Source organism: Hoplias malabaricus, chromosome 8 (genome assembly GCF_029633855.1).
Source record: "Hoplias malabaricus isolate fHopMal1 chromosome 8, fHopMal1.hap1, whole genome shotgun sequence".
NCBI classification, from domain to species: domain Eukaryota; kingdom Metazoa; phylum Chordata; class Actinopteri; order Characiformes; family Erythrinidae; genus Hoplias; species Hoplias malabaricus.
Genome location: NC_089807.1, coordinates 28,678,348 through 28,704,196, shown reverse-complemented (window position 1 = coordinate 28,704,196; position 25,849 = coordinate 28,678,348). Strand labels below are relative to the sequence as shown.

Sequence of the window (25,849 nt, the reverse complement as noted above, 5' to 3'; positions counted from 1 at the left end):
GTTTCTGAGTGGCACAACTGGCCAAGTGCTGGCCTGATCACAGGGAGATTAAGAGTTTGATTCCAGTTGAAACATGGCTGTAAAAAATATTCTTGTCCTGTTAGCAAATGACCTTGCTTTTTCTGGGTGGGTGGAAGGGCCCTCATCTCCCACTATCATTTAGCACTATTGGGCGTCTATTAGATAATGTAGTGCAGTTGGTAAAGTTGTTCTTTAAGTGTGTTGAGCTGTCCAAAGTCATGCGGTTGCAATCAATTTAAAAGAAATCTGGGTCTGCAGGTTTCACATCCCAGAAAATGATTTAGCACATGGGTGGAATTGGCAAAGCCTAAAAATTATGGACAAAATGGGTAAAACACATTTAATGAAATGTCTTTTAAGAAACCAATAATACTTGTTTTAAAATGTAAAATATCTTAATATAAAAAACGTTGTAAATATACACACTTAAATACTACAAATAGTACCAGAGGAAATGGGTACATCTGCAGCTCTGAATCATTTTACCTCAGTTAAAGATCTCTCTGTAAACATTTCTTTTATGTATATCTTGATAACCTATGGAATTATTTTTGAAGTTTTTTTGCTTTCTTTCATAAAAACCTGCTTTCCAGAATCCATTTTACTAGCTCATGCTGTTATTTTAATAGTTTTCAAGTAATTATGTTATTTTTGAAATGTTTAAGTGACTATTTTTTTATTTCTTCATTTATTTTTTTGTGTGTTCATTCTGTTATTTTAAATATTAAGGGTGCTGCCAGGAAGCCTGCACTGGCATTTGATTGCCATAGAAAATGCAGAACCTTCTCAGAATTTTAAGAAAAGTCCCATGTCAATAGTATAAAATATATTCCCTCCTGATATGTTATGAATGTGCTGCCAATCTGGAACAATAAAAGCAGAGAAATGCTTCACTCTCATACCCTTATCTAATATTATTAGATTCCCTGGTTGTTCAGACTTTTTCATCAGGCTGCTTTCTAAAAATTAAATTACATCTTGAAAAGATTGACAGTCATCTCTTAACTACATACATCCACTAAAAATGCTGAGTGTGTGAATGCCACTAATATCATTTATATATGTCCGTTAAACCTCATTCACACTGACTCTTAATTTTATATTAACTGACCCATCCTCTACAGATTTTGTAACATAATCATAATCATTAAATTACTGGCCCTGCTCATGTGTAAAACAGATTTTGCATAGCTGGCTTTAAATTCAAGTAAAACAACTTTAGGTATAATTTAAGGTACACAGTTCTGTCTCGTTATATGTTACCTGGAGAGGCAGTTCTAGCAGCTAACAAAGCACTTTCAAAGCACTCCCTGAATGAGCCCAGACCTGCACATTGTCTGGGTGATGAAAGCAAGAGAACATGCAAATCTGAGAACATAATTCAGCCATTCTTTGTTTTCATGGCCTTGTCGCACCCCATACTGCCTGTTAAAAGAGCATCTGGCTTCCGTGGGTTTGGGCTTCTGTCTAAGTACAGGGCCCAGACTAGGAGCTAGAATTAGCCAGAATCAATTGATGCCTCAAAACAGGTTTACATTATTATAGATATGAACATCTCTTTCTTAAAGTCAACCTGAAACAAAATAGACATTTTGTCTCCTGTTACATTATATGCTTAGCTATAATTATATCATAAAGAAAATTCTACTTTTGTTCCTATAGGGTAAGAACAGATAAAATGATGTAGAAATTAACATGTGCTTCACCTTGTTTTCAACCTTAGAAAAGTTAGAAGTTCAGAATGCTTGCTTTGTACAGGCCAATTAAACTCATAAAGAAACAATCCAAACCCCTAGTTAAACTGCCTACATATACTGTATATATATATATATATATATATATATATATATATATATATAGATATATAGATATAAAAAGAAATAATGCTGTTTTCTGTTTCAGGTTGACTTGAAAATATTTATTAATATTTTTATGACCCATACTAAAATGCTCCAAAAATAATTAGTAATTTTGTTTTATGCTATAGGTGAAAAATGTCATTGTTCAGGTGGGCTTTGGGCGTCAGAAGAGGGGCTACAGAGACATCAATGACATTGACGTCAGCATGACAGACCCACTTTTCTCCAAACAGTGGTACCTTGTGAGTAATTGCCATTCGTATCATCTTGATGTTGCCTGACCTTTAACACTGGGCCAATGAACCAAAATGGTCTATAACTCTAGATTTAAATCATCTTTCTCAGTAGCTTTGGATGTCAACAGTGAGGCACAAGCCTCTGCTCCATTCCTCCATGACTTTATCATGCATGCAGAAGCTTGTCTCCTTCATGAAAAAGGGAGCATCCCCTTTATTGAGCTTGTCAGTTTGAAATACTTTCTCAGCAGTGTTCCAGCAAAGTGTGATATCCATGACCTTTATTTTGCCCTGCTGTGCTCACATGTTTGTGGCTAATTTTCTAATGTCCAGGCGCCTGAAATGCTCAGCTTATGTGACGTGTCCATATTGTGTCACTGATTAGATAAATACAGGCCAGGCAGACGGTACTCCCGGGCTGGACCTCAATGTGGCAGAGGCTTGGAAGATGGGCTACACTGGAAAAGGAGTGACTATCGCCATTATGGATGATGGTCTGTTATATTTTAAAGCTAATGCATTCTCCCATTATCAGATGGTCAGGATTGCCTGATTTCAGCTGGGACAAAATTGGGAAAGGGATGATATGAAACAGGGAGAGAGAGAGAGAGAGAGAGAGAGAGAGAGAGAGAGAGAGAGAGAGAGATGGTTTTAAAACATTGTATCTACTTCAATAAAAGGAAATGCATTTAAAGTGGGACTCAAGCTGGACATCTGGTTGACAGTGGCAGCTGACAATTGGAGCTCAAATCTAGTCTGTCTTGTCCAAAACTGAATCTGGCAATCCTAAAATCAGTTGTTAACTGCTAATGAAACACTGTAACATGTTTGTGTTTGAGAGAATTTGCAGATTTTATTGTTGTGTTCATTTAAGCATATTTAATTTTGGTATTTTTGACAGGGATTGATTATCTACACCCAGACCTTGCTTCAAACTATGTAAGTATATATATGTTTTATGCAAATACCCTATTCGTATGCTAATTTGCTTAGCTCATACATTTAGCTCCAGTCTAGCCACCCTAAGTGTTTTCTATCTGCTCAGAGTCTAATCCTCCCCTTTAAAGGGTACCAAGACAACACAGAAGCTCCTAGGAAATGTGTTTCTCAACACAAAGGTTATATTGGCTGTACATTGCTGTTGATGTTTTAGCACTTTCCCTCTAGTGTAGGAATTGGAAAACCATAGATATCAAAGCTTTGTTTCCTATCACAGTATCTCAGGATGGTTAGATTTGTGTTTTTTCCCTCTGTAATTTCTTTCCTGATGAAATAATGGGGCCAAATCAAATCTTGGCACATTAACTGGGTGGCTATATTCTGAAATGTCATTGACTGCATTTCTGGTATTTTTTTGTCCTTAAAACCTTTAGAGGTTATTGATGTTTGGCTGACAGTGAACTTATGAATATTCAAAAGTTTCTAGAAAGCCATTGCAATCAGTTGGAGTTGAATAATGAGTTGGAGTCCCATTCGTGATCCTGAACTAATCATCCAAAATCAGTCTTTGACCTCATTAATGCTCTTATGGTTCTTGCTGCATCAAGTCCCTACTAATATCTTGATGTTATAATAAATGTTGGACAACAATATGTCTGCATAATTTTTACCATTTTTTGCATATATTTATCTTATATGTATCTATCTCATTTTTGTGTATGTGCTGAAAATCCCCTTAATGTAAATTTTGACATATTAAGACAGAAATCTCAGATGTCCTACTTTTGAAAACTAGCCTGCCTGTATTTACTGTAACCTTACATTGAGGAATTAGAAAATATTCATATAACTGTGGGAGCTAGTTGAAAGGATTGGCATGTTTCTTTGCTTTCCACAGAAGACACATTTGGGTCATGTACGCAATCAGATCTGAAGCTAATGAAGGGTTTTTTTGCATGCTTGGTGAGATGGGAGCAGACTTCGCCTTGGCAATTAAGAATCACTGCCGTTCTTCCATCACAAACGCCATTCCATTGAGGTTTCTGTCTTGAGACAGAATAAATATGTTTGCCTCCTTTCTCTATCCGAGTACCACTTCCTGTAATGTATGCATTCCTTTATTACAAAAGCATTTCATTAAGCATTAGTACATATTATCATATAATGCCATTAAGCCTTTACAGTTGTGCCTGAATAGTTATTATAAACACCCACTGTATTAACACACATTATATTTACATTTATGTCATTTGGCAACCAAAGTTATCCAGAGTGACTTACAATTTTAATCATGTCACAAAGCTAGTTTAAGTTTAAGGTTGTAGTGTTTTGAGTCTTGCCCATTGGTATGGTATGATATTCCTGCCTGAGCTAGAATTTAACCCCAGTCTGTTTTAGAGGATTACAGTAAGATAATATGAGTTACATAATTTGTTTTATAAATGAACAACATTATAAATGAAGTTCATTAACTGAGATTTCATACTACCTTATAATGCCTATTTCTTTCATCCCCACTTGTTAAGTAATTTCACACTGGCGTTATGAAATGTAATACAGTATTACATTTACTTCATTTAGAGAGCTCATAAGCATAATTGCTTAAGGTGCTGTCATGTGTATGACACATACCAGATTCTAAACACATTTACAGCAAATTATAAATACAGAATTCATAGGAAGTGTTGCCTTTGTCCTTTACCCAGTGATTGCACTTTCTTGAAGGAAACAGACAATTTAACAGCCTCACAGTTGCAGTGTTAGGAAGCTGGCAACGGCACCCTCGCTGAAGGACCCTGATTCTAGGCTGGAGTGTGTGGGAAGCAGTGTGTGTGTCTGTGTGTGTATGTGTGTTTGTGTGTGTGTGTGTGTGTGTGTGTGTGAGGGGGCTTCGGGTCTGGCCGTGCCTTTGAACACAGATGAGTCTTAACCCAAAAATAACCTTTTGCTTATCTGCGGTGGTGGGTGATGCCAGCGCACGCTCCACTGGATTGACGTCTCCAGCTGAGGAGGGCTGAAACATTCATTTACTGCATCCTCCCCTCCTCCATCTTCCCACCTCTCCTCCCTCCTTCCCTTATTCCCTCCTTTCCTTTCCTTTCCTCTACTCACTCTCTCACTGCTGCTGTTTTATTTAGTACCAGTCCCACCCAGAAGCTCCTGTAAAATGATCCCAACCCATGCAGGCACCCATGTAGTGTAAAAAATACACCAGCCACACTCTCTGACATACTGAAAGAGGAAGAGCATATCCTTCTTTCTGTTTCATCCCCCTGGTATTTGAAGTATATTTTTGATTTTTCTGGAAGGAAAGAAAATAGATCCTGGATAAACTCTCTATTTGCTAATGCTGAAGAGGGAATTTGGGTATCGTATGAAGGATAATTTTTTTTTTTTTCGACTGGGGACTGAGTTTAATTCATCGCTTGATAACCACACTCTTAGGCAGCAGCCAGATGGAGGCTTGCCAGAGCTTCTCTCTATCTCTCACTCCCTCTCTCTCGCTCTCCCTCACTCCCTCTCTCTTTCTCTGCCAGACATATACAGCAGAGAACAGAATCAAGCCCAGGCTGTCATTGTTCAGCTCTGCGCAGATGTATGTATATCTATCAAAGTACAGCTTATCAGCCATCGTGTTGCCATGGCGATGACATGGTGTCATTCAAACATAACAGCTATGTTTTTTAGCCTCTTTTCAAATTTGGGATTTGCACTGATGCACATATGCTTTTAATATAAAGAATATTTGAGTATTGCTCTCTTAAAATTAGTCTGGTAGAGAAGTGCATTGCTGGGCATGTCAGAGACTACCCTTCATTTATTTAATTTTTAAATAAAAATGGGCATCCTTCATGGACAGTGTTTTACAGGAGTTAATTTTGAGATTAGCCACAGTGTATAACATGTGAGTACAGAAGAATTAAAAGATAATCAAATAAACAGGAATTGATACTGAAATAATAAAAAAAATACATTAAAAGACACACACAATTGGATCTCTAACCACCACGGACGACCTTATATATAACCAAAATCGCTTCCATCAGGTAAAAAGAAACAGACAAAAAAAAATGACCATATTTACAAATCAAACACCTCTAGCTGCTCCAGCATCCACATTGAAACTGTGCTAAAACTTTTTGGGATTACACGGAGCATAAGAAGCAGAAAATTGAACCAATTTCTAAGACTGACATATGGAAAAAGATTCCTGCAGTTTTATTTGTAAAACTGAAAGAAGCTCTCCCAAAAAGAACATATGTCTAATAAAAGTAAATGATGAATAGAGTAAATATTGTTTTTTCTCCCAACACTAATGAAGAAACTGGTGATCTCTGGCATTTACAGAAGTCTTCTGTACATTACACTAATATAATTTATAATATACACAGTGGATATGGAACAGTGAAATGTTTAGGGCACCAAATATAGATGGCTATAAAGTGAAGGGATAAAAAGAATAAAGCAAACAAGTAGAGTATATCTACACAGATGATGGAGTTATACAGCACTCAGGAACAGAGTGCTGATTCATCTTTATCTTTTGCTACTTGACTCCACTTGTTGAAACTTGAAGTTTATTTGCATGCAGATACAATTGTTATCTGATTATTCAAATAGGCTAATAAATATCACACTTTGATAACTTATATTGGATTAATGCCATTGTTACCTTTCTAGGTTTATTCAGAGCCTGTATAATTTATATATTTACATAATTACCACTTGGATAGAAAAGAGATTATAATACATCTAAACAGATGAAAGACTGTCACACTTTCTTTTTCTTCAGTGGATTGCTGGTTGGTTGCATTTGGAGGTTGCATTAATATTAGCAGTAGTAAAGTTGAATATATCATATATTGAAACGTAAATGCATTACCAAATTATGAAATTTGGTACATGTTTCTTTCTGTTATCAGATATTTTTTCATATATCAAACTACAGTAATTGTACATTTGTAGTAGTTATATGTATAGGTTTATTTCTTAGTTATAACGTATTTGATAGTTACAATGGCCCTTAGTCATCTGTGACTTTTATGGTCAAATCTGATACCTCTGTTTCATATTTGCACTTATTCACACTCAACTAACATAACCAAGTGGCAATGTTTGGCAATATTTTTATATTTACAAACACAGTAAAGGAATCTTTCACCACTTCTGGTGTCATGTTGTTCATCTTTGGGTGAAGGTATTTGCAGCCTGGTGGCATGTGGAATGTCAAGAAAATGTGCTACACTCTTTTTTTTTCAATAATCACCACTCTGTTCCTCAATATGAGGGCAATAGTGCTGCAAGGTACCCATTAGTTCACTGCTCCTGTAATCAACATGAGCAATTTAAATGCTTTGCTCTGTTATTGTCCCTGCTGGTAGTCTACTTGCCGGCAGTGTTTGCACAAGATGTGTCAAAGTGTAGCATTTTTAACAATTGTGGGTAGTTATTTTAAAATGGTTTATTTCCATTTAAAAAACAAATGAATCTTTGTAAAACCTGATTTGTTATGTGTCACATGATTTGTGAAGATGCTCAACATATCCAGAAGTTTGTAGGCACCCCTTATACTGAGGAAATTCAGCTGTATTAAGGTGCACCCCTTGTGAACAAAGATGCTTCATTGTGCACAGAATTTGAAATGAAATGAAAGAGGAAACTCTGGTGCAACTGTATAGAGCTTTGATATGTCCAATGCTAAGAAGGGGTATAAATAGTTAGAGGTGTATGAGCCTGCCAGCACTGGGTTGTGGAGCAGTGAAATTGCTTTTTTTTTTTTGCTTTTTTTTTTGGAGTGAGGTAACTCTATTAATAGCTTTGGTGTGTGGCCAATGTATAAAGACTACCCTTTTGTGCCCTTAATTTCAGAAGAAATGCTGGATGAGGAGTCACCTACAAAGTTTTGTGCATGTAGTGCATCTGAAGCGCTATAACACAACACAGAGCGGTGTTAATTTTGACAGCTAATTTTGATTTCATTTTGTTCTTTGGATTAAATCGTTTTTTAGAAGTTTGTTTCTAAATGGCTAGTCATGTTAACTGTGAACACAATAGTGAAGTCCAGGGTTTAACAATTCATTTTAAAACCCACTCTTTATATGTTCAACTTCCAGGTGGTTTTCTGATAAATCATCCACACCATATATTTTAATTTATGTATCTAAATGTAGTCTAAACAGCAACTTTCAAATTATGTAAACAAAAGTTTACATTAAGGTTTCATTTCATCAGCAAAGATAAGCATGGAAGAGCTGCTTGATGATCAGGCTTGAGATCCATTAATGAAGAGAATGACTTTGCTTAATTCATTTATGGCACATATGAGTGAAGAGAGCTTTTATGACTGTTTCCATGTCAGTAACCTTTAGCAGTCTTACACTGGTGTCAACACACCCAGTTACCTGCTCTAAACATGTTTTTACACTACCCTTTTCCCAAGGACCAGAAGCCTTTTGTCCCTCACCAACTCATAATGGTAAATGCCAGGTAGCGTCCTCATCAGCCAGGAACCCTCCATGAATTCTGTGAATGATATTTGTAAATACAGCCTAATGAATGCTACTGTCTTCCCACTGTCTGGCTAAAACTGATTTGGGCTAATATACATATATTTATTTAGTTAATTCATAATTGCAAGTATTGTAACAGATTATAATATATATATATATATATATATATATATATATATATATATATATATATATATATATATATATATATATATATATATATATATATTTTTTTTATTAATTTTCCAAACAGTTAGTCTATGTTCTGGGAAATAAATTAACTGCTTTTGTGGTTTTATACGACCCTTGGCATGACATGCTATGGCAATGCCTGTTCTTCACATTCAGTTACACCCCTAAATTTTGTTTCTTACTGGATAATTTCATTATGTATTTCAAATGATCCACTCAACCTCTTACAATTCAGTGCTAAACCAGTTGTCTGCCCATCACTAGCTATGACACTGTACAAGCTACTGGTACAGAGAGAGAGAGAGAGAGAGAGAGAGAGAGAGAGAGAGAGAGAGAGGACACTAGGGGACGATTCTCTATTGGCCAGTACCTGCAGTGGTTGGCTCTGCTCCGAGGACCATTTGGTTAAATGCATTTGCTGAATTGATGAGTCTCTGAGAGATGTTTACAGCTGCTGCATTTATTTCACTGCATCATTTCTTTCCGTCTGGCATTTTACTCCTATTGCCTGTTGCCACGTTGGAATTAAATTCTGAGTGTAACTGGGGTGTCAGTAGCTCATGTTAAGTTCCCTGATGTTACATCTGCAAAAAGGGTGACTTTTAATTAGGAAATTGTTAGCACATCATTGGCAAGGGAAACAGACAATGCACATTGATGCGTACTTAATGCTCTTGAAATAAGATTCTTGTTTTAGTTTAAACTTTGTTTTTAACATAGGAAATGAAAGGGAACAGTCCCCTACCAAGTCTTAAGTGTAGAAAAGAATAAAACTAAGAATAATTAATGTAAATTCAGATTTGTTAAACATGATAAACTTTAACCCATGTATGGTAGTGAGAATGCGCACACACAGACACATACACACAACTGGAATACAACTGGCAGCCACACATACACACAACTTGCAGCCATCCTTAGCACCGGGAGAGCAGTTGGTGGGTATTTACCTTTCTGAAGGGCACGTCATCTGTGTCAATCTGATTGTTATTAATAAGCAAAAAGAAATTTAAGCCCAGCCAAATGGTCAGATAATCAAATTGATATTGGATATTACATTTTGTTAAGTTAATCCCTATGAAGAGATATTTGTTACTATAGTTTAGACAACATACTACACTGAATTAAACCTTATATTGTAGTGGAAATTGTACATAAGCAAGAGAATTAATGTCTCGTGTGCATCCCTAAAACCCTACACCCTGGTTTGATAGGAAACCTGCACAATCATCTGTTTGTGCATGTAGTATGAGTGGTAAATATGGGACGTGTTGCCCTTGAGAGGCCCTAGGGCTGTTTAAACAATCCATTGAATATCTGGAAGGCAAAGAAAAACAACAGAATCTAAGGCTGCATTCATACAGACACATGGATATTTTGTTAGATATGAAGGCCAATGCTTAATATTTGGGACAGACACACGTAGCTTGTTGTAGGCAGTATCTCCAAGTGAACTCTCAACATTTCCTGTAGATTTTCTGTAGGATGCAAAAAAAATGCAGTAAATGCAGTAAAACAAAATTCAAAATTTCCACCAGTCAGGTGGGAGATTCATGCTATGTCAATCACTCCGGAGGTACGACAGGGAAGAGCTTTAGATTTAAGCAAGTGTTAATAGAATAACCTATTTCTAAAGTTGAGTCCTCCCTGTAGATTTTCTTTACATCTGAAAAGTATGCGGAATATTGGAGATCTTGATACCACTTGTGTCAAATTTGTTAGTGTTATGGTTAAAACTGTCCATCCAGTGATCCACTCCTTGACAACATGTACTGCGGAAATTTGGATTGTTGGATGGGTACACAGAGAAGAGGTCACATAGCCATCTGCTTCCCCCTCTGCCATGCCATTGGTGATCGAATTAGAGCATTTTCAAAGATGGAAGCTGGATGATCATCTTGGCCTTTTTAAGATGAATGCCCTAATGGTATAAACATAATGGCAGTTGTCTGACCTTGATAGCTCTTCATAACATGATTATTTCTACAGCAAAATCAGTACCTTGCTTTGATGTAAACATTCATTCTTTGTCTGTAAACGTTTATCCAGTTCAGGGTTGCAGTGGGTCCAGAGCCTACCCGGAATCACTGGGCACAAGACAGGATCCCACCTTGGAGGGGGTGCCAGTCCTTCACAGGCAACACATTTATACATATGGACACTTTAAAGTCACCAGTTCACCTACCAGTGTGTCTTTTTGGACCGTGAGAGGAAAGCAGAGCACTCAGAGTAAACGGACTCAGACACAGGGAGAACACACTAAATGCCTCAAAGACAGTCACCTGGAGCAGGACTTGAACCCACCCTGTGTGACTGTGACACTACTTGCTGCGCCACTGTGCCGCCCTTCATGAAAACATCCCCCCTCCCCCCATTAAAATCATTCTAAATATCTTTGTTTATATGTGAGCAATTGAGCTATGCATGCATTTTAAAAAATAAATGTATTCCCCTTTAAATGTCCCACTGAGTATTTGAAAGATCATGTGGCTTCTGAAACCCATAATTTTTTTGTTCTAAATAAACAATCACACCGCGACCCTGAAATGGAGAAGCGAGGAAGAAAATGATGATGATGATGATAAACAATCAAAAGGAAGAGACTGTATATTGTGCTGTTCTCAATATCTTAAAATGTACTGTATTATTAATGCTGACCTATTGTGCTCTTACTTCCATTTCCATAATGCATGACTTGTAGTGATAATAGCCAATATTTTCTCCTTTCAGAACGCTGAGGCCAGCTATGACTTCAGCAGCAATGACCCATACCCTTACCCCCGCTACACGGATGACTGGTTTAACAGGTAATCAGTAGTCAGTCACTGGGTTTGGCTTTGTGACTCAAGGCTGTGTGAACGGTGGAGGGGGTTGAGGGAAAGAAATGAGGATGTGTGTGAGGAAAAGAAACCCAAGGCTGTGTTTCCTGGCAGTGGAAGGTTGAAGCAATGCTTGCTTCCCTGTATTGATTTTCTTTACACATAACCCCATTAAGTCATCTTTTTCCCTGGGCTCTTCTTCTGGCTGCATTAATATGGAATGCATGGCCCTCACTGACTCTTTATAGCTTTGATTCATTTGCTCCATTCTTACAAAGCTCAGTGCAGGCCAAAGAACACAAATTTACTGAACATTATTGAAGTGTGCACACCACTACAGAATACTAGAAATCTCCAGAAAATGGAGTGTGTTCTCTTTATGGCAGGAATTATATATGTTTTATTGCTGTGTTATCTGCAGTAATAGAAATTTCTTGCTGTGTTTGTTTTATTTTTAAATAATTCAAGATACAGGATCCTACAGCCATCAGTCGCCTGGGATCAAGGACAGCGTAATTGGCCTTGCTTGCTAAGCCCTCCTACACCCACTATCATTCATCCTGGTCCTAACCATCACAGACATTTTTCACCCAGCAAATATTGAATTGGCAAGGAGTGTTCCCCTCCAAGCTTGTTGAGCTGTTCGGTGACATTGCATTAGCAATGGTTAAGCTCCTCAATTGATGTCATGTGTTGATATATCTGGTGGAATTTACTGCAACATAAATACAACTATTCTGAAAATTATCCAAAATCATGTGGAATGTATTCACATTGCATTTTTTCTTGTTTCTTCCTTTTAAATGTACAACTTTCAAGATAAAATGTCATATTACAACAGCAAAAAATGTACACTATATGCAAAATTCTGCTAACACCTGTGCATCCAGTATCCAGTGGCATTAAACAGTCATTGCAACATTAGGTACAGATTGTGGAAAACACCACTCCAACTCATTCTATGGAAATGTGTTCCTTTACTCCAGTAGCCCAATGTTGGGGGATTAATACTCATCTAGTCTAAGGTTAGGGTTAATGCAGGTAGTACTGAGATTCCGATTTGATTTCATGCTTTTCTATGGAGATTATACACAAGTGAACAAAGGTATCAACAAACAGTAGTTGAAATATTCTATACAAACCATGTATGATATACTGTATTTCTTACTCCATATTCTGCCATTATATAAAAAATAGAATGTGTGTGCATATTCAGCAGCAGAAGGTGCTCAGCAGGGACAGATTCAGGGCAGATTGGCATGCATCTTTCTTTAGTACAGCTCTACTCGAAAAAACTCAGGTTTAATGAACACTGGCACCTTATTACACCTTCCATCACCACTGTCTTTGCACTTTCAGCGACTGACAGTTCAAGACAGCTCAAGGACAGCTGGTCTGATAAAAAAAGATCACAAGCATAACTCCTGCTTTGTTCTCTCCTCTTTGTATTTGTATGTGTGTGGGGGTGTGTGGTGGTGTCTGTGTGTGTGTGAGAAAGAGAGAGAGAGAGAGAGAGAGAGAGAGAGAGAGAGAGAGAGCAAAGCAGTTTCTGATGGCAGCAGTAATATTATCAGTGCCAAAGACTCACAGGCTAATCAGATGCATGTTTATAAATAGAGCAGCTCTGTCTGGCTTAGAATGATGGGAGTCACCCACTGTCTGTCACGCTGGGCTTCCTCCACGGTTGAAGTTTCCTTTCTGTGCTCATTTGAAAACAGCTGTGCCCAAGATCATTATATGATGAAATGAAAACAAACCTGCTAAACACTATATGGTTAAGATTTTGGACACCTTTGTCCTGAAATCAAGGGACCACCCCCCACTCCTTTGTTTTAGCAACGGCCTTTAGATGGCCAGTTGAAAATGGTTGGTGAAGATTTGATGGCACTCAGCCATCAGAGCATTAGTGAAGCCAGGTGCTGACATTGGATAATTGGTTTTGGATCATGAACACCACTTCAACTCATTCCCAGCGTGCTAGATGGTGCTCCATCACTCCAGAAAAAAACAGGTCTACTGATCCACAGCCCATTGCTGGGGAGATTTATACTCCCCTCATTGATTCTTGACATTAACCATGGTGACATTAGGCTCATGTTCAGCTCCTCTAGAGTCATATACCAACTGTGTGTACTGCATGAACAGTGTTGTCAATGGGTGCAATATTAAAAATGGTGAACTTACTAATTATAAGTGGTCTTTATAAACATTGGAACCAGTGGCGGATGCTGGTCTTTCAAGGAGGGGAAGCTCAATTTCGGCCTACATCATAAAATGTGTCAGTTTATTTATACGTAAATTCTACCCTCCGTTCCTTTTCAAGAAAATGATCTGTGACCCTGTCGTACCGACAAGGCGTCTTTTCCAGGGACTTGACTAGTGTCCTCTCAATGGCCAGCAGAGCTAAGCTGCTTAAACGGCCTTAGCCCATGTGAAGTGTGTCCGCCTGTGAGTGCTTTGTGACGGTGGAGGGGCTCAGCAGCACCCGCTGGACAGAAACTGCGATAGAAGTCAGAAAGAGTGATAGAAGTCAGTCTCCAATAACAAGCAGCTACAAAAACCCACCAGAAATAGAAGCTCGATTTGTCGCTAGTCATTTTTAAACAAAGAAAATGTGGCTAAGAGGTTTAAGAAAATCTCCGGTTCAACTAAGAACAAAATGAAAATTTAATGCTCCCACGGATCTTTACACCAAAGGATCGCTCATTCGCTCATTTCACTGTCAATCAAAAAGGCATTCAGCCTCAGACAGATCATCCAATCATCATGCAGAAGCTGAGCATCCGGGCCAGCCGAGGCCAGCCCACTGCCGAAACCCCCAATGTGTGTAAATTAAGCATGTTAAATTCATCTGTCTTCCCCATTTGTTGTGAGGGGGAGATGCTTACATGCAGAACATCACATCAGACAGCAATCATGATCTGGAGAAGTTTTAAGTGCCTTGGCTATTTTCAGGGAACACAACAGAAATGCACATTGAGGCCTCTAGCTGACGAGCATATTTGCATCAGAAAGTGGGCTTATACAACTTCACTTTGTGTGTTTGTGTAGTTGTGTCACATACAAAGAATGACTCTGGTAAAATTTAAAACCTATGATCTTAGGTTTAGTCATTGCTAATTGCTAATTCATAATTTGGTCTTTGCTAATTTCATCAATAGCCAGGTCTCCCCTAGGCACAGGAAATTACTGAGCTGTGAGGATGAAGGCTATCTCATACTTCCTAAAAGACAGGTAGCAATCTTTTCTTCTTGAAATGTTGCTAACTGAAAATAAATTGACAGGTCAACATTCTGGAGGGAAACACTAACTGCTCAGTACTAGCCTGATGAGTAATGGTGGAAGAGGGAGGGCCATCCTACCCACACAGAGAGAGAGCATGGACATTTGGGCTGTCTTGGACTTCCGTCCTGGTGTGTCTGGGGCATCACCAGTGATTGAACTCACAATCTCCTGCTGATAGGGTCAACAAATTGACTGCTAATAAAACACAAAAAAGATAGTAAAATTGGAATATATGATTATATTTAAATTGGTATTTTAATTTTTTTTCTATCATGCTTGTTCTGCCTAAGAGCATGCTCCCTCCTGTGCCACTGAAAATTTAAAAATATATCTACACACCCACATATATAATACATACATATAAGTCTGTGAAAGTCGGATTAGTATACCATATATTCTGTCATTCTGTATTGAAATATGACAGGTTATACAAGCTAAATTCAAATTCATTTGGTTTATTTAAGACAATGGAACAGTGGCAATGGAACAATGTTCATGTGATAGCAAATGAAGCAAACCTAGATACATGCTGTTTTAATATTGGTTGCCTATTTAATGTGCCAAGAAATCAATGATTATGTGTGGCAGGGTGAAAATAGAGTTGAAATGGCAAAAGTCGAAATTGTACATCATGGTCAAGGTGAATTTGATAAAACAGATTGTTGAAAATTAGCTTTATAGGGTCTGCTAAGTATAGAAAATTGTATTATAGCAGTATTTCCAATTATAATGAAATTCTCTGGCAGGTGTATAAATAGATATAAGCCTATATAAATAGGCTTATGAAATGGGTTTATATATTTGGTGTGCTGGGTCATGGAAATCACCAAACAGCATTTATTATAAGTTACCTAACTAAAGATGTGTAGAATAAACTCTGAGTGCACACACTCTGAATTATGACAAAGATACACTGAGATGAACTTATTAAAGATGGTACATTAATTAAATTAATATAAGAGATTTAATTTAATTAAGTCTTTGGGGAGCCCTCGTGTTGGTCATGAAATTTTCATGATTATAATCATGATGATTGATGAAGATTATATAAATGTTTTCAAATAATGTAAACATTTTTTTAAATGTTAAAAATGCAGACAAGATTTCTTCAAACAATGATGATCTTTATGTTTTGCATACCTGTGTTAATCCTACTAACTAAACAAGGTTTCTGTATGCATGCATTCAGTCATGGGACCAGGTGTGCTGGTGAGGTGTCTGCAGTATCTAACAACAACATCTGTGGAGTTGGCGTGGCCTACAACTCCAAGGTTGCAGGTATGTCTCATAGGAGTTCTCTTCAGATTTAAACATTAGTTTAGGTGAATTTGCAGAATTTAACATATTGGATAAAAATAAGACACACAATGTGGACTGTGCAAGAGTTAGGCTATATTTTATATATTGATATATAAATGTATATATTGCACAATATAAAATTAGCTGAAATATGCCCAAAATAAGTATAAAATAAGTGCCCAAATATGCCCAAAATAAATATAAAATAAGTGAAGATGAAATGTTGAAATGTTGACTGTGCACAAAATCAACAAAACTGAAATATGATTAAAAAACGAATAAGGGAATGTGCAAGATGTATGAACTGAAATATCACAAAGTGCTCTAAAGTATAGAATTACATTTCAGTGTTATTAAAAAGACCTGAGGCTGTAACGGCAGGTGAATAGGGTCTCTCTGCTCTGGGAGATAAATGGAGATTAAAGGCATGACCTGGTCCTCACCCATGGCATAGGTATCCGTATGCTGGACCAGCCTTTCATGACAGACATCATCGAGGCATCCTCCATCAGCCACATGCCACAGGTCATTGACATCTACAGTGCCAGCTGGGGTCCCACTGACGACGGCAAGACGGTGGACGGACCCCGAGAGCTCACCCTGCAGGCCATGGCAGATGGAGTCAACAAGGTACTCATGGGAATTTTTTCACTGACTAACAGAAACTGAGGACTATTTATTTCAGTTGTAATTATATTCAGGTTTTTTATAGAGATGCTGCAATTGTTGCATGGAATAAAGACTCTGCCATTACAAGTTAACAGCTGGCACTAGCTCATAACCACTGGCTTTCTGAATCCTTCAGGCTAAAACATTTTTTCATAGTAGCCAGGCAAAGAAATAATTCATATCCAGGAGGAGCTCTGAGGACTCCAGGGAGTTTGAACTATAGCAAGTACAATGTTGTGAGAGCCAAAGAAGCACTCATGCAAAATGCCAAGCTGTGCCCTTACAATTCAGATTGACTAACAGGGCTCATTGTGATTTGGCCTCAAATTAACATTTTGATTAATTAATCAGAGCACTATAGAGAAATGCCCTCAAGTTTTAAGCAGTCAGGATGTGCCACTGAGTAGGTCCTACAGGCACCTTCTGGAATGGATCAGAACAAACAAGGCTAATCAAGTCATATTCCACTCAAACACTCAATGGTAGTGGCAGCTTACATAAGCCTTTTAAAAGCTACCTGTTCATGAGGGAATGGGGGAGGAAATAATTCACTCAGATGTATATCCTGGAGTAGCTGAGCTTCCCTAATTCTCCTGAGGAATTCGTTAACCCTTGTTAGTGTGTCCAAGTCCAATGACTTTATTACATTTTTTATTTTATTTATTATTTTTTTTTGTGTCACCATTCTGAATTTTGGGTTTGTGGCGAGAGTGTCACTGCTGCTTGGGTTTTATTGGTTAACTTGAACCATCATTTAGAAACGTTGAACTGTTCTTGGCAAAAGGATGTTTTTATTCATTCACCCAGTACATGGCTCACTTGTTCCTCTTATAACATTACTGACAGACAAACCTTGCATCTCCAGTTTTGATGTTTACATTTTTGAAATTACCAGAATCTCAGGAGAAATTGCCCAGTAGAAATTCTCAAAATTTATATTCAGATATCTTGTTCAAACATATTATTATAAACTTTAAGCTATTAATTAATACACTTACAACAGAAATGAATGGGTTCCTGTATTTTCTTTATTTTTTAATAACTACATAAATAATGTCTAAATTATTGCCTGATGTAGTGACTACATGCTACAAACGCAGATGACACAGATTAAAGAAGTTCAAATATTAAGGATCATAACTTTAAGGAGGTTCTCAAGTGAACCAAATTATTGTTTTAAAAGGTCAAATGCTCACATTTTTAGACACACATACCTTACAGTACAATACAGTGCTTATTCTACAGCTACAAACTGTACCTCATCCAGTTTGTGCCCAGTCCTGATCACTAGTGGCAGTATGTTTTTGAATGGTTCTTTATATTATCCTGATAACTACAATAATTTTATTTAAAGGAACAATCAGTTCTCCAGTGATTCTTGTCCATGTTAGAAAATGGTTATTATACTAAGTCCTACTAGTCTGGATGTGCCAGAGATTCTGTCCTTATACATGGCCATCCCCATAATGGGGACCCACTAAAGTTGGAAGTGATCATTTAGAGAAAAATGATGTCTTAGATTGTGCTCCACTGTTCCCTAACAGTATATGTGTGACTACATTTATATATTAGTGACAGGTGTATCAAATCTCTTGCAACTCTTCTCTCCAATCCCCAAGTGTTCCTTCAGAAGGAGAGATTATGGTCCTCCCACACCTCTAAAATTCCCCTCTCAGCAGCTCTCCTCATGAATAGAGCTCATTACAAAAGCAGAAGTGTTTATTGCCCAATCATTTGTTTTGTCTAATTGCAGCCAAACTGAGCCAAACCACAGAGAAAGAGAGAGAGAGAGAGAGAGAGAGAGAGAGAGAGAGAGAGAGAGAGAGAGAGAGAGAGTAAGGCAAAAGACGGAGAAGGGGGAGTGAGACGTGAAGAATTGGATATAGTGATGGGATTGGAGGGAGAGGATAGTAAGTGAGAAAAGGAAAGAGAGAATGTGGAAGAAAAAGAGAGGGCAAGAGAGAGGGAGAAAAAAGTATCAGTTAATTAAGAAATTCTGCAAGAAGAGATGAGGAAGTTGCATTGATGACAAACAAAACCCTTGACAGTTGGTTTATGATTTTGAGCTCATTTTCATTTTCAAGCATCACAAAATGTAAGCAGTACAGTTAACCCACCCTCATTAATACCTACAAAAAACAATGAAATGCAAAAAGTAGCTAGGTTATTAGTGCAGTCTGTGAAATGGGAGCTAATGTAGTTTGTTTGAAAATAAAGTGAAAATTTTAGGAACAGATGCATCATTTTCATCAGGTTTTTCTTTCTTATGGAATGTTTTCAAAACACAACAATAAAAATGAATTGGAAAACAGAAATTATACCTAATTCTGGAAATATTTTTGTTTATGAATGCTAGAACGTGGGCAGCACGGTGGCATAGCAGGTAGTGTCGCAGTCACACAGCTCCAGGGACCTGGAGGTTGTGGGTTCAAGTCCCACTCTGGGTGATTGTCTGTGAGGAGTTTAGTGTGTTCTCCCTGTGTCCCTGGTTTCCTCTGGGTGCTCTGGTTTCCCTTCTATGGTCCAAAAACTATATGTTGGTAGGTGGATTGGCAACTCAAAACGTCCATAGGTGTGACTGTGTGTGTGTCGCCCTGTGAAGGACTGGCGCCCCCTCCAGGGTGTGTTCCTGCCTTGCGCCCAGTGATTCCGGGTAGGCCCTGGACCCACAGCAGTCCCACACAGACCTTGAAATGGATAAGCGGTTACAGAAAATGAATGCTAGAATGTGTGTTTTAGATGCCTTTACAAGTCTGTCATATTTTCAAATCAATTAAATCAATAAGGTAATCATCATCAAGATTTTAGATAGATATTTTGAAATGTTTATATTTTAATTCAAGATTCTCAGAGCATCTTGACTGATTAGAGGAAATGTGATTAGATAAAATGGGATTAGGATAATTTAACTCCTGACTGTGTTAATTTTTCAAATACATTCAGATATTCAAACATGTTTTCCATGTTTTCCATCATTTTTTCATGATTTTTAAAAATGTTATTCTGTAAATTGCAGCTCACCTAAATGAAGAATCAAACTCTCTGTGATGCTTCAAAGAGTAGGCAGGAGAGGACATGTTTAATGTAGGTTTAGAACTGAATTTCTGATACATCCAGAGCATTAGGTGTCAGTATAAAGGATGTTGTTTAATGTTAAGAAAAATGACTGGGGGAAAATTGCTTCTTTTATGCTGAATGTGAATGGATATTGTCCTCACTGTCCCATAGGGTCGAGGGGGAAAAGGCAGCATCTATGTGTGGGCCTCAGGGGACGGCGGTAGCTATGACGACTGCAACTGTGATGGCTATGCCTCCAGCATGTGGACAATCTCCATTAACTCAGCCATCAACGATGGGCGGACAGCCCTCTATGACGAGAGCTGCTCCTCCACCCTTGCCTCTACTTTCAGTAACGGACGTAAGAGGAACCCTGAGGCAGGCGTGGTGAGTGTGTATTTGTGTGTGTGTACATGGCTGCAACAGACTTGTAATTTCTTATAAATTATTATACCTTAGTTAGCAGGATCAAAGGTTTTATTTTTCTGTACTATCCAGGTAGAAAAGTTAAGTAGAACAGAACAGTTGAACAGTGCAGTTTTATTACATTTATGCATTTATTCATTTATTCATCATCTGTAACTGCTTATCCAGTTCAGGGTCGCGGTGGGTCCAGAGCCTACCCCGATTACTGAGCGCAAGGCAGGAACACATCCTGGAAGGGGTGCCAGCCCTTCACAGGGCGACAAACACACACACACACACACACACACACACACACATTCACTCACACACTCCCACCTACGGACACTTTCTGAGTCGCCAATCCAACTACCAACCTGTGGGAGGAAACCGGAGCACCCGGAGGAAACCCACGGGGAGAACACACCAAACTCCTCACACACAGTCACCTAGAACAGGACTTGAACCCACACCCTCCAGGTCCCTGGAGCTGTGTGAGTTTTATTACAGTACTACACAGATATTGCAGTCTATTAGTCTGATAATCCTGACCTGCATGAACTGACTTCACATCTTTGCCAATGGATTTGGCTCAGAATCGCTAAGCACAATCGTTTACAATTACACAGACTTTAGGTGCCGTTCTGCTTTGTTCAGTCAGATCTGGGAAGTAAAGAGTTAGCAGAGGAGTTAGGCACCATATCACTTCCTTTGGAAAGGTAATACCTCTTCCCTACTCACGTTCAGTTAGAGCGTGATGAAAGATAGAACTAATTGTCTCGTCGGTTTTGTGTGTGAACAATTACCACTGAGGCACAGAGGGGATGTATTAATTGTGGATCTTAATCTTAGCTCCATCTCATGATTTGAAGAAATAAGTTGAAGTTGAAGAGCACTTTGAGCCTGTCAGCGAGGATCTTGTCAAATAGAGGGAAGAAAAGAAAAAGAAGGATGAAGGGGTGGGTGAGGCATTAGCATCAGTCTGGTGCTCCTGTCAAAGAGAAGAACAATCATGTCTGAAGTGCGCTGTCACAAAGCTCAGCTTGAGCCCTCTGCTGACAGACTTCTCCACACTCACTACCATTCTACGTCACATTTCTGGCCTTATTAGCTCTACTGAGTTAACTATGAGTGACAAACTGAAGCTTAATCTAATTTAATCAAAAACAGTACAAAAGGAGATGTTTAATGTGTCATCAGATTATCCTCACTCATATTTGTAGATATACACTCATTCTTAAACCTACAACTGCAAAATGTTCAAAAAGCATCTTAGGAAATATAATCATGCTTAAGTACAAAAGCCACAAAAGAGCAGTAGCTCAAACATCATACAGGTGACCTATAGAAATCTGTATACAGACAGCAAGGATCAAAATATAGCCACAGTGCAAAATGTCACGCAAAGTGTAAGAACCTAGGTCTGTGAATCAGTAAAAATACATTCTCTGGTGATGGAGCACCATCCAATACCTTTTTGAGAGTTGGAGTGGGGTTCCTGATCCATCATTAGTGCCCGACATCATTAATGCTGGTGTGGCTGAAAGCCATAAAATTCTCATTCAAGTTCCAGTATATACATTGATAGCATTAAAACCACTGACAGGTCAATGATTCTCCCAACACAATGGCATATGTCAAGGGGCAGGATTTATTAAGCAGCAAGTAAACAGTTAGTTCTTGAAGTTGATGTGTGCGCAAGTGTAATTATCCAAGTGGCCTTGAGAGAATGGCAGGATTTTGTGTTCCTGGTCGGCAGTGTAATTACCTACTAAAAGTTGTCCAAGAAAGGACAGGGTCATATTATGACTAATTAATTAATATATATTCACTCTCCAATGAAAAAACTTTATCTCCCAAAATAGTAAATTTACAGAAAGGGAAAAGAAAAACCTTCACTTTCAATGGACGTCAATGTAAAAATTATTCCAAGTAATTTTGGAGCATTTCTATTGGTTCATTCATAATGCAGTTTACACACAGTGGCCAGGTGTTGTGTTCAAATGATGTAGCAAAGTACAAATACACAAAAACAATTATGATATATTAATATATTGACTGACTGAGTAAAAACAACCTTTGATTTTTTTCATTCTCTCGAAGCTTTATTTGACTGACAAATGTACAAAGAAGAAAATTGTCAATGTTTTCACTGAACGACTTGATTATTTATATTTTGTAAATTTTGTAAATATAAACTCATGTAATGTAATGTATGTGTATATTTTTGTCATTGTACAATATACAATGAAATGTGTCTTATGCTTTAAACCATCCTTGGCAGTAAATACATTCGCGTGCGCACACACGCAGACACACACACACACACACACACACACACACACACACACACACACACACACACACACACATACATAAACAAACACACACAGTGCCTGGGGATCAGTTACTCTGAGCAAGGGCTTTTCAGCCATGGATTTAATGATGAGGATAGTGCTGTTTTTTCATCCCCTTGCCCTCAGTTTTTTTTCTAGTTGTGAGGATTTAACCAGTGACATTCTGGTCCCAAGCCCAGTCCTGGAACTGTTATTCCACGTCTGTCACCCATTTAGAATATGATGCCTGCAATGCACTCCAAAAAAGTGTACAGAGGCATGTTTACCACAGTGTGACGTCACCTTTTCTTGTAATCACACTGTTTAGTCATTAGGGAAGTGAGTGATACCAATCCTTAAAAAAAAATTTAAATGGGATCTTTGGCCATTGCGACTTGATACAAGACTTCAGCTGTTCAACAGTCCATGGTCACCATTGCCTAATTCTTCTCTTCATGATGCCCCATAGGAGAGAGATCTAAACTGCAGGCAAACAGGTCAAACACATGAATTCTTTGTTTAACAAGTCTTGTTTTTGTGACACACAAAATGAGGACAATTACTGTCTTTCAGAAATAATCATGGACTTTCCAGGAAAAGACATAATCCTGACAGCAGCATATGTCTTTCAAATATACACAATAGAGAACCTTTTGTAGACTGAATATCTTTTGGTATCAGTATCATGATACCAACACCTGTTGCCAGTTTTCCTGCTTATTATGGGATGTTTTAAGATTTGGTTGAAGTTTTTTACCTTTTTTAATTTTTTTTTGGGAGTGTGCTATAGGAATCACATTGTAAATTTATATATATTTACAAAATAAGTTTCAGTTGTTCAGTAAAAACACAGGAAAAACTGCATTTTCAGTTAAAGATTTAAGAATTAACACATCACCAAATTGTGTGTGTATATGTGTGTGTATGTATATATACTGGGCTTTATATGGGTATATTTCAGAATTCTGTGTTGTAATGTGTGATAGTTACTATTTTATTATGTCAGATATGTGGTTTAGATAAGGTGGCAGCCCACTAAGACACAGTAACGAGCTGCACTAATTAGCTGAGTCATGTTTTCTCCTGAGTGTGCTGTAAGTGCGGGGGTTACTGATTCTCTTGTGTTCAGTAGCAGAGAGCAGTATTGGAGTGAATGATACAGCTGAAATTTTGCCAGAGCCAAACTGTAACATTAAATTTTCATAGGCTCATTGGCTGTAATGATGGAAACACAATCTTTCTTTCTCTCTTTCACACCCTTTGTCTTTCCCTCTCTACTCTCTACAGGCCACTACAGATCTGTACGGAAACTGTACGTTGCGTCACTCTGGCACTTCAGCAGCTGCTCCTGAGGCTGCTGGCGTGTTTGCTTTGGCGTTGGAAGCCAAGTACGTACACCTTCACTTTCCACATAGTAAACCTGCTTAAAGATGTATGTAACACTCAAGAATTTCCCAGAGGTCCTCACTTGCAGATTCGCTCCCAGCTGTAGATTAGTATTGATGACTGTGTCATAGCAGCTTCTTTTTGCCAACATATTCTTGAAGCCTCTCTGAGAGGCTCTAAGATTTTGTGATGGTAAATTTCATACAGAGTCGCAGTTATCTCTTAGCCATCCAAAATATTTATTGATGATTTATTGAACTTATGAGAACAAAAGAACTTGCAATATATGGAGTCAAAGTCAGTGCTTAGCCGGTCGTAGTCTGAATGCCAGTGAACAAAAATCATATTTGGCCTCCATCTGGTGTTTAATGCTCATTACAACTGTGTGAAGCTAATGCTTCATACCAGAGGATTTACTTGAAATTCTGACTTATTTGGATAATTGAAAGTCTGTTGTAGATGAGTGTGAACATTACTCAGGAAACAAAACACACTGGGGAGATGGCTCCAAGAGCCACCAGCTGCCCAGTGCTGTAGAATGATCTCAGCTTTCAAAAAAAACTATAGCTTGTTATATCTGGATAATAATGAATAGGATTTATCCCCTATTTTCCCTCAATTTTCTCCCTAATTTTGAATGTAATGGCAAATGTCACTCACTGGCCAGATCTTCCTTAACCACATGTAGCTACCAAACATGTACGTATACCTTGGTTATAAAAGAAAAATTAAATTTATCCCCAAATTATAATAGTTTGAGAATACTGTGGGCAAAGTGCTGAAGACATTCCAAAAGCACACATTGGTAGGTGCATTGGCAACTTGGAAGATTGTGCTTAGGTGTGAGTGTGTGTACCTAGCCATTTGAATGCATCGTGCTGTAGTGCCTGTCCCAAAGCCCGGATAAATAGGGAGGGTTGTGTCAGGAAGGGCATCCAGCATAGAAACTGTGCCAGATCAAGGGTGCAGATCGAGGTTGATCCACTGTGGCGGGAGGGAGCAGCCAGAAGAAGAAGAAGAAGAAGAAGATAATGCCTTTTAAGACACCCCTGTACGCTTTACAATAACCACTGCACAGAATGCAGGTGTTGTGAAACCTAATGGGACAGCACGGTGCAGCCATGATATCGGGTTGGCACGGTGGTGCAACAGGTAGTGTCACTGTCACACAGCTCCAGGGACCTGGGTGTGTGGATTCGAACTACCTCTTGGTGACTGTCTTTGAGGAGTTTGGTGTGTTCTCACCGTGTCCATGTAGGTCTCTTCCAGGTGCTTAAAAAACACACATTGGTTGATTGGCTACTCAAGATTGTTCAGAGGCGTAAAATGTGGGTTGCCTTGTGAAGGATGGGTGTCCTCTCCAGGTTGCCTTCTCACCTTGACCCACCTCAGTGCTGAGCTGTATAAGCAGTTGCAGAAATTAAATGAATGAATGCATAAATTAATGGATGAAACCTAATGGCACCATTACAAATGGCATAATATTTACTCTCCCAACTCCCAAAATGTTTTGCAATAATCACATTCATATATGCTTTATTCTTTTCTGTAGTAGCAAAAAAATTAACGAGGTAACACATAATATAGTGTTCTGTTATATTTTTTCCTAATCCAGATCGAGTATGATCTACAACTCACTGCTTTGACTTTTTCATTTTAATTTATATTACATTTTTTTCTGATTACAGCTTTTACTTATCTTATCTACTTATCTATACTTACTTTGGTGGAGCTGGCAAGGGAGGCATAACATTTTTCCTTCATGACGCTTTTTGCTTTTCTTCAGCTGTTTGAATCAGACATTAGCATGTTGGGACTGGTGTTAATGAATGTTGACAT

The 25,849-nt window shown here is 38.2% G+C and overlaps 1 protein-coding gene across 1 annotated transcript in view; it reads left to right on the top strand.

Moving 5' to 3' along the window:
- Positions 1–25,849, top strand: part of pcsk2 (proprotein convertase subtilisin/kexin type 2) — a 54,613-nt gene that overhangs the window by 13,833 nt on the left and 14,931 nt on the right. Inside the window, exons 3-10 of the mRNA XM_066679352.1 lie at positions 2,009–2,122; positions 2,502–2,610; positions 3,018–3,055; positions 11,488–11,564; positions 16,051–16,139; positions 16,615–16,790; positions 20,058–20,273; positions 23,912–24,012. Of these exons, the coding sequence (XP_066535449.1) occupies positions 2,009–2,122; positions 2,502–2,610; positions 3,018–3,055; positions 11,488–11,564; positions 16,051–16,139; positions 16,615–16,790; positions 20,058–20,273; positions 23,912–24,012 (920 nt within the window). The remainder of the gene's footprint in view (positions 1–2,008; positions 2,123–2,501; positions 2,611–3,017; positions 3,056–11,487; positions 11,565–16,050; positions 16,140–16,614; positions 16,791–20,057; positions 20,274–23,911; positions 24,013–25,849) is intronic.